The sequence below is a fragment of the Setaria viridis genome, chromosome 9 (assembly GCF_005286985.2).
Source record: "Setaria viridis chromosome 9, Setaria_viridis_v4.0, whole genome shotgun sequence".
NCBI lineage: Eukaryota > Viridiplantae > Streptophyta > Magnoliopsida > Poales > Poaceae > Setaria > Setaria viridis.
The window spans coordinates 54,091,376-54,101,124 of NC_048271.2; the positions used below are offsets into that span (position 1 = coordinate 54,091,376).

Here is a 9,749-nt window from a genome sequence, read left to right on the forward strand (position 1 = left end):
GGGCGCTCTGCCGTTCCCCGGTGCTGACGAAGCGCTGCGCTGAGCTCCGGTGGCCCGTGGTGCCGCACGACGCGGAGTGGTTCCGATCTCGGCGGACCTCAACGGCGTTGTTGGCTAGGCTCAGGGGCACCTCGACGGCCTTGAGGACCTCCGCGCTCTGCGACTGCGAAATGAGTTTTCTATAGATCCCTTGTAGAGTATCCAATTTGAACAAAAACCAAGTGATTGTTGAGTTCGAGAGATAGGTAGAGATTCCGCTTTTAATAAGGACAGAAACAAACTCCAAGCACCCTGGATCATCTCTACTGGTCTGGCACTCCCTTCGATTCTGAGCTCCCCGCTTCTTCTGCAGCTTTCCGTTGCTGCCGCTCCTCAGCCGACGCCTCCCGAGCGATGCGCGACCGCAACAGCATGGCGCGCATGGCCGGCGTCAGGTACGACGACGTCGCCTCCGCCTCGTTCTCCGACACCCTTTCGGCGGCCCCCACCGCGCTGGACGTCCCTGCCTCGCCGGCCGGTCCACCGCCACCGAAATAGTCCATCAAACCAGTTGCCACGTCCGCCACCTCCATATCGCCAGCACCAACCGCCGTAGGCATCTGAAGGAACGCGGCTGCCACCGAGTTCATCGCCTCCCCACCGCCACCGTCCGCCAAGTGATGCCGCAGGGGTTGCAGCTGCCTCGACGTCGCGCGCTGCTGCTCGTGCGAGCTCAGGCCAGCGAGCACGTACGCGCGCCCCGACTCCCTGTAGCACTCCCTGGTCGCCACGCGCCTGCACATGCGCCGCAGCTCGGTCCCCAGCGCCGCACTCGTGGGGTCGCCGCCCCGTGCCGCCGCCGACCGCGCCACGGCTCGGCGCCGGCTCCCGAGTATCGCCGCCGCCTCCTGGTGCGCGCCCCGCTCCGCCGCCGCCCTGGCCGCAGCGATGTCCTCGACCGCCTCAACCCGGACGCGCTCCCTCTCCACCTCCGCTGACCGGTCCGCGTACGCCGCGTGCTCCGGTCTCGCCACCACCGTGTCCTCCACCGTCACGTCGACGTGCGCGCCACCAGCCGCTTCTCGGTAACTGCAACGAACGTTGATCAGAGGGGTCTCGCCGTCCGTCGCTTCCGCGGTCGGGACAGACAAGAACAACAAGAAGCGCCGCTCCTCGTCGGCGTAGAGCTCGCCGACGGCGACCGAGGCGGAGCGGCCATCGTCGTCGACGCAGCTCTCGTAACGGCCGGACTTGACCGAGCTGATGCGGACTCCAGGATGCCCGGAAGCGATGGCGATGCGCGCCTCCTGGACCACGACGGTGAGCAGCCCGCCGATGCACTGCGCGAACGCGTCCTGGATGGCCTCCTCGTTCTCTATGTACGAGAAGGTCCCGCCGGTGGCCTCAGCGATGACGTGCATCGCCGCCGCGTCGTGGTTGTGGCCGAAGCCAAACGTGTGGATGGGCGCCGACCAGTCGCCGACGCCAGTTGGCACGAAGGACGGTGGTACCAGCACCTCGTAATTGGTTACGCTTTCCCGCCGTCGCCGCACGTTGTAGTTGTCCTGGCCGTCGGAGAGGAGTATGACGCTGGAGACGGCGTTCCTGTACCGGCGGTCGCCGAGCACCTTGGCGGCGGTTCGGAGCCCCTCGGCGATGTTGGTGCCGCCGCACGCCGTGAGGGACTCCACGGCCTCCGAGGCGAGGCCCTTCCCGATGTCCGACATGCGCAGGAGCCTGGTCACGCGGCGCGCCCCGGACGAGAAGGACACCACGCAGAGGCGGTCGTCGGGGCCGAGGCTGTCGATGACGAACCCCATGGCCTGCTTCACCAGGGCAAGCTTGTTCCGGCGCATGCTCCCGCTCACGTCGAGCACCGTCACGAGGTCGAGAGGCGCGCGTGGCGCGTCGCCGGCCGCTGCCTCGCCGTCGACGACCCCCGGAGCCTTGACGTGCACGAGGACGGCGAAGTTGTCGTGAGACGAGTCCCTGGCGACAGCCGAGTATTCGACGTGCGTCTTGACGACCAAAGGTCCGCTGGATGCAGCCGCGGCTTCGCGCCGCTGGCCATCGTGGTCAGAGACGGGCGGCTCCACCTGGTCGTCGTCGTCGAACACCTCTGGTTCCGGGGACCAGCGCGGCGGCGGCTGCACGGCGGGGACCGGCTGCTGCCTAGGCGGCGGTGGCTGCACTCCGTGCATGGGCTCCATGCGGGGAAGTGGCTGCAGCGGTAGCGTCGGTGGCATCGATGACGGCAGCAACACCGGCCGCACGGACGGCAGCTCGCGCCACTGCGCGTTGCAGAGCGGGCAGACGCGGCGGCCCTGCGAGACGCTTGTGGAGATGCAGCTGAAGTGGAACGTGTGGGAGCACTCTGCCGTGAAGATGGCCTGCCCACCGCCGGCGCCGATGGCACCGAGGCATATGGCGCAAGGGTTGCTCTGCATAGCAAAATTTGAACGCATTGAAATGATCTGTTCACTTTGGACACCAGCGTACCGATATGAAATGCCAAAAACAACATGCTAAGATCATCTTGGAGAAAATTTAGCCAGAGCATAGAAGGAAACAAAAATCTCTGCTGTCTCGAGAAGCCTGAGACGAGATGGCATGTGTTCTTGGAACCAAACGAAAAATTGAACACGCGGTACTGATGAAATTCAGATACTGATAGCAGAGAAATTCTTCACCTGTTCAGCACCTTCCATCTCCGGGAGCTGCTCTGTGAAGTGAAAACTGATAGGAAGAAATTAGTGAGATGACTATGGTATAAAACATGCCAAATGCTTCAACTGAAAGTAAAAGGTTGACGATATTGAATATTTGGATATACCGCCGTGGCTGCCACGATATGCTGACACCGACTGTAAACCCTAAACAAAAATTGGATTTCGCGGAGTAGAATTTTCGACCTGTCCAGAATTTGTCTGTAATCCTCATTTGCGTCCTCTTGTGCGTGTCTTGAAGATTAAGTTATTGATTCTACCGCCTTCAGGAGCGGGGTGAACGAGGATTAGCAAAGAGGTTATCTTTGCCAAAGCAGGCAGTGGTTATCACGAAGGGACCAAGCTAGAACCAGCTCACGGTTATAAAGGCATTTAGAGATTTTTCCTTACACTAAAGACAAGAAGATGATACATAATGGAGTACAAGGTTAAATAGGAAAAAAAGAAAGAGAAGAATCTCAGTCGCTTTGAGAAGTGGCTAAACTCTGACAGGAAAGATGATATTTTTCTCAAACTTTCATGGTTGTTTGCTGGTATCAACTTTTTCTACTACAATTCAAAAGCATCTGTTGTGACAGCTAATATTGTTTTGCTTACTTTTGAGAATCTAATGGGTTTTAATATGCTAGTGTCTCCATTTATTTTTCAATGTCGGTTGAAATATTTGTTCAGAAGAAAAGAGGCTGCTTTGATCGGATAATCAATGCCTTTTGTTAGATCAACAAAGTAAACCTTGGTCATATGTTTTTTTAATGTGGAAATGCACAGCGGAAAAGGCAAAATTGAAAGAGGCTTCCTGATTGGATGATCAGTGCCTTTTGTAGATCAACAGAGTAAATCTTGGTCATCTGTAGAAAAGGCAAAACTAAAAATAAATCTGGTTGAGTATAGACATTGAAAAATATGTGTCCATACAAAAATAAAAGAAATAAGAAAATTTCAGAAGTAGTTGTGCTTAGGAATTACATACTTTGGACTAAGTATATCAACAAAAAGTTCTAAGACTACAAACTTAGAAGTTATAAGATAGTAAGACGAGAGATTGAAGTGTCGCGAAGTTAAATATATTGTTACTGCCAATAGTCATGTTCAGCTACTAATAAATGGTCCATTCTGGTCAGAAACAATGCGCTATATATTACTGCACCAAATCTGGATACAATTGTTCATCAGGGGTATGAGCAAACATGAGGAAGCATGATTCAAATCCTTACTCTGAATATAAGATATGGACATGTGAAAATTTGAAGAGACAAACTCATTTTCTGAACTCTAACCTGATTGCACGCAGTGTGCAGTAACCAGAGAGGCGGATGTTCAGATTCAGAGGATAGTTTTCCTCTTTAAAAGTGGCGCAACTTTGTTGTACTACTGCTACATTGTAATAAATAGATGTGCAGCAAGATAAAAATGTAATGCAGAAAACCAGTGATTTTTGTGAGTATTTTTCATCCTGAAGGAGGACAGGTTACATTATCACATGGCTCATTGGACCTCAAACTGTGCAGTAATACTAATGGGCTCCTTTTCAGTAGAATGCATCTTTAATAGATTAACCTGTTCTAAGCTCAATAATCAGCTTCCTTGTCAATGCTAAAGAGGCCCTCTTGCTTCCTTTCTTCCTTTTCCCCCTGCTTTTGATAAAACAATTAGTGAAGTTCGGTGCTACACCAAGAATGTCTTTCCAACACTAGGAACTCAAGCACTGGCAACAGAGCATGATGTGGAGAAGCAGAAAATAAAGGCATGACGTGATGGGCATGTATGAAAAACCAAGCGCCAAAGTGATTCATTAGCAAGAATAGAGAGATGTTTTACGGGAATGACATGAGGCCCTCAAAGCCAGCAGCACAGCGAGACTGTTGGTACTCCTTGTAGGCAAAGCGTCGAACACCTGGAGCGCTGCCTGCTGGCGCCACCAGTCAGCGCGCACACAAACCGCATTCATGGAGAGTAAGGCGGAAGGGTACCTTGCAAGGGTCTCCAGGGAATGGTGGCCGGATCCGAGCGAGCAGAGCACTCCGGCGAGGAAGTTGAAGGGGGTTGACGTCGCACGCAGGGAGCTGCGCCGGCGCGTGGGAGAATCCAGAGACCACGGTCTGGCACATGGATTAGACGGAGGGCGAGCGCGGCACGCATGGCGACGGGGCTAGCGGTCGTCGCCGGTGGCAGCAAGAACTCGCCGCGGTTGTCATTTCGCCGACGGGGAATATTTAGGGTAACCCCCAAATATGTTTTACATAAACACCCCTAGATTGGATCTGATCAATAATTGCGATCCGAATATTTTCATATTGACCCCTATATTTTACATATAGACCCCTAATTTGGGTCGCGATCATTAATCACGATCCAGATTATTTACAGATGCACCCCTGGTTTTGGTCGGGCCCTGCTCCGTCGGCTCCGCCCGTCCTCCGACGGCCGCCGCCGCCGCCGTTCCGGTGGCAATCACGAAGCTCGATCTCTGTCTAACTGTTTATCCGCTCTTGTCTTCCTCCCGCAGAAAGCAGCGAGGCAATCGGCCGGCGCAGCAGGGGACTCAAACCTCAGGCGGCGACCGGAAATGGGGGCTCCGTAGCCAGCACCGCTGCTCCCCCTCCCTGACGAACGGTCCGTGTGAAGGAAAATGCGTCCCACCAGAATATAGTATAGCCAAATTCAGTGGCAAATTTTACGCTTGTTCTTTGCACAGACCTGAGCAACTCATACGTACTGACGAACAATACTCATCAGCAAAGAAGAAGAGTGCTGCTGAATTGTGAAGTGCACAAGGACAATTGTTGGCCTGCAGGCTCATTCTTGTGGAGAAACGCGATTTGAATCGTGCAAGGACTCCGCCCATGAAGATCAAAATCGATGCTTTACAGAGACATATTTCACAAATGACAGAGCATGTTCAGAAACCATACCAAACAGAGCAGCTGAAACTTGGCTATCACAGGCCAAGGAGACAAATAGGCAATGAAGCAAAAAATAAAAATAAAAATGCTGCTGATATTCTTCAAGATGATAGTTGGCAATCACATGATGGTACTCAGCGCGGTTTCTGATGTTGGCCACAAACGAATTCATTCATTCCTATTACAATCTGCACTTATAAAACCAAACGCAAAATTACGATCTCATATATCCTTGACAATTGACATGATGCAGTGAATCTAGACAATTCGCACAAGGCCACACGTCTACTGGCTTGCTACCTCCGTTGGTCCAGAGCTTCCTGTTTCTTCCCCAGCCTTGGCCTGCTGCTGCTGCTCGGCCGACGCCTCCCGCGCCCTCCGCGACCGCAGCAGCATGGCGCGCATGGCCGGCGTCGCGAACGACGCCGCCTCGTTCGCCGTCCCTTCCGCCCTTGACGCGCCCGCGATCGAGTTCATCGACGCCCCGACCGCGTTGAACGCCGTCGCCGGCATCATGTTGGCGCGCTGCTGCGCGTGCATGCTGACGCCGGCGAGCATGTACGCGCGCCCGGACTCCACGTACCTCTCCCGGCTCGCCACGCGCCTGCGCATCTCGCGCAGCTCCGCCCCCAGCGCCGCGCTCGTCGGGTCGCCGCCGCGCGCCGCCTCCGACTGCTCCACCGCCCGCTGCCTGTTCTCGAGTATCTCCACCGCCTCCTGGTATGCTCCCCGCTCCGCGGCAGCCCTCGCCGCCGCGATGTCCTCGGTCGCCTCGACCCGGACGCGCTCCCGCTCCACCTCCATGGAGCGTTCCGCGTCCACCACTTGCTCCGGTCTCGCCACCACCGTGTCCGCCGCCGTCACGTCGACGCCGGCACCACCCGCCGCATCCCGGTAACTGCAGCTCACCCTTATCAGAGTAGTCTCGGTCTCGCCGTCCGCTGCTGGAACAGCCAAAAACAGCAGGAAGCGCCGCTCCTCGTCCGCGTAGAGCTCGCCGACAGCGATCGAGGCAGAGCGGCCGTCCACGTCGACGCGGCTCTCGTAGCGGCCGGACTTGATCGAAGTGATGCGAACTCCAGGATGCCCGGAGGCGATGGCGATGCGGGCCTCCTGAACCACGACGGTGAGCAGCCCGCCGATGCACTGCGCGAACGCGTCCTGGATGACAGCCTCGTTCTCGATGTACGAGAAGGTCCCGCCGGTGGCCTCGGCGATGACGTGCATCGCCGCCGCGTCGTGGTCGTTGCCGAAGCCAAACGTGTGGATCGCCGCGGACCAGTCGCCGGTGCCGGTGCGCATGAACGACGGCGGCACGAGGTCCTCATAGTTGGGGATGCGGCCCTGCGCGCTTCGCGTCATGGTGTAGTTGTCCTGGCCGTCGGAGAGGAGTATGACGCTGGAGACGGCGTTCCGGTGCCGGCGCTCGTCGAGCACCTTGGCCGCCGTCCGGAGCCCCTCGGCGATGTTCGTGCCGCCGCGCGCAACGAGGGACTCGACGGCGCTCATGGCGAGACCCTTCCCGGCGTCCGACATGCGCAGGAGCCTGGTCACTCGTTGCGCCCCGGACGAGAAGGACACCACGCTGAGGCGATCGTGGGGCCCGAGGTTGTCGATGACGAACCCCATGGCCTGCTTCAGGAGCGCGAGCTTCTCCCCGCCCATGCTGCCGCTGACGTCGAGCACCGTCACGAGGTCGAGAGGCGCGCGCGGTGCGTCGCCGGCCGCCGCTTCGCCGTCAACTATCCCGGGAGCCTTGACGTGCACGAGGACGGCAAAGTTGTCGGGGGACGAGTCCCTTGCGACGGCGGAGTACTCGGTGTGCGTCTCGACGGCGGCCAAAGCTCCACGAGATGCCGCCGCCGCGGCTTGTCGCTGGCCGTCGTGGCCAGATGGTAGCTCCACCGGCTCGTCGTCGTCGAACACCTCTGGCTCCGCGAGCTGGGGCGGTGGCTGGACGGAGTGGAACGGCCGGTACCTGATCGGCGGTGGCTGCACGTGGTGCATGGGCTCATGCCGTGGCGGCGGCTGCTGCGGCAGCGTGGGCGGCACCGGCGCCGGCTGTGGCGGCCGCACGAACGGCAGCTCGCGCCACTGCGAGTTGCAGAGCGGGCAGACGAGGTGGCCGTGCGCGACGCTCGCGGAGATGCAGTGGAAGTGGAACGTGTGGGAGCACTCGGCCGTGAAGATGGCCTGCCCGCCGGCGGCGCCCATGCCGCCGAGGCATATGGCGCAAGGATTGCTCTGCAACCAAAAGCAAAACACGCACAAAAAACATCAGATTTAGTCGAGAAACAACTGCGCTGAATACAACCGATTGATTCCACAAGCCTGGAACCAATCTATGTGTTGCGTACAAACTACAATTGAAATTTCTGATAGAGAGAACTGCAAGATTCAGTGGGTAATTTCTTTACCTGGTCGGGGGCCTCCATGTGAAGGCTCGCGAGATAGCTGAAAAGCTGGCGGTTTCTTCAGTAACTGTGGACTGTGGTGTTCTATCTGTCGAGCTGCTCTGAATGTTGATGTGGTGTGAGAAAGTATGCTCTGCAAGAATGCTGTGGGATATAAAGGGAGCGGTTTCTTCGACAGAAAGGAAGGAAAGAACCGTGTACATGTACAGCCGTGCAGCCTAAGTTGTGCTGATAGCGACATGAATACTGGTAAAAAACGGAATTCCTTAGCACTGAGGGTCGCCCCTTACAAGGTCCATTGTCCAGACCATTTCCATTAGGTGTACGTCAGCTTGAGGATTAAGTGTTTGTTTCTAACGCGTTTGGCAGCGGAGTAAACAATGATCTTTGTAAATAGCTGTATAATATAGCAAACGCTTTGCGTGCAGCTATTTGTGCACAGCTGGAGCACAACTTATAAAATGTCTATTGAAACAATTAGTTTTTAAGTTTGTTCTGATTTATTTTTTAGTATTAAAAACTTAGATATTTTTCATCAGACAATAAATTATAAAAATTAACACATTAAAATGGCATCATGATATCCCTCATCAAGAAACTTCCATAGTACAATACACATTTGTATTCAACCAACACGTTATATACAAATTGTTATTAAAGTGTCATATTGAAGGCCATATCAATATCCCAAGCTGCTTACAAAGAATGTTTCTTATTTGCCATTTAAAATTATTCTCGATCCTGAAACGGTCATCCATATATCCTTATGTGCTTTGTTTCTCAAACGCACAAGAGAACTATAAGTCTTGATGTTGTTTCATTAACAAATATTAGGTGTTAAGTGGGAGGGGATACATGTGAGCCCTGAGGACACCGCGTGCCATCACCTGTATCTATGGCATGTGGCCCCGAGGACGACATGTCATGGACACCTAAGTGAAAACATTACCATTGAGGACAATTCTAATAATATGTGAAACATAAAACATCATTCGTTTTAGATAAATATTACAAAAGTGCATATGGTTTATCAAAATTATTGCAAAATTACATATTTAATAAATTGCACGACAAAACTACATATTTAACATATCAAATCTTTATAAAACTAAGGATTTAAAATTATTTCACAAAATCATTAGTTTAGCATGAGTGGAGCAAAACTATGGATTTAATTCAATAATGTATCAATAACATGTTTTTACATGAGTGGAGCGTGTAGTTTTTGATAGATTACACACAAAATATGTAGTATAACATTGATAGACACAATATGGCTAAAATTACTGTAGCAGTACAATTTTTTTTAGGAGTGGCTACCCATCATCCGGTTGATTTTGCATCGAATTTTTAATCACTTTTAGGACCAATCAAATGCTGACACATCTTTAGTAACCGGAAGATTAAAATGTGATTGATACAACTAAAAAAATTAATCAAATACAAGATAGAGAGACATGCAACAACACCTATTGATAATGAACCACAAAATCAATCAGATTTTCTACAAGAGTGTTTCACGTGAACATATATGACCAGCATGGCAGGAACATCACATCCCACTTGAATTAGAACTTGACCCTAGAAAATAAAAAATAGAGATGGATCAACCTTTTTGAATTAGGACTTGATCCTAGATGCACTGGAGTTCGTTAAAATTCATCTCTCTCTCTCTAATGTTTTTTTATGCAGGAAGTAAGAATTGAAAAGGCAGTGTAGACAAATTT

The 9,749-nt window shown here is 53.2% G+C and overlaps 2 protein-coding genes across 4 annotated transcripts; both read right to left on the reverse strand.

The window, feature by feature from the left end:
- Nucleotides 1–244: 244 nt before the first annotated feature.
- On the reverse strand, nt 245–5,540 carry LOC117836458 (E3 ubiquitin-protein ligase WAV3). Of its 3 annotated transcripts, none has more exons than XM_034715883.2 (2): nt 4,676–5,540; nt 245–4,336 (listed from the first exon to the last, which is right to left on the reverse strand). In XM_034715883.2, exon 2 carries the CDS (start codon nt 2,442–2,444, stop codon nt 303–305), a length of 2,142 nt encoding a protein of 713 aa, XP_034571774.1. In that variant the 5' UTR covers nt 2,445–4,336; nt 4,676–5,540; the 3' UTR covers nt 245–302. The 3 variants fall into 3 exon arrangements, with proteins under 3 accessions (XP_034571774.1, XP_034571772.1, XP_034571780.1); XM_034715881.2 differs by having other exon boundaries at nt 245–4,611; XM_034715889.2 differs by having other exon boundaries at nt 245–2,420; nt 2,670–5,540.
- A 142-nt stretch (nt 5,541–5,682) lies between these two features.
- Nucleotides 5,683–8,202, reverse strand: LOC117836459 (E3 ubiquitin-protein ligase WAV3). The gene is made up of 2 exons (XM_034715890.2): nt 8,026–8,202; nt 5,683–7,852 (listed from the first exon to the last, which is right to left on the reverse strand). Exons 1-2 carry the CDS (start codon nt 8,041–8,043, stop codon nt 5,894–5,896), a joined length of 1,977 nt encoding a protein of 658 aa, XP_034571781.1. The 5' UTR covers nt 8,044–8,202; the 3' UTR covers nt 5,683–5,893.
- Nucleotides 8,203–9,749: the final 1,547 nt, after the last annotated feature.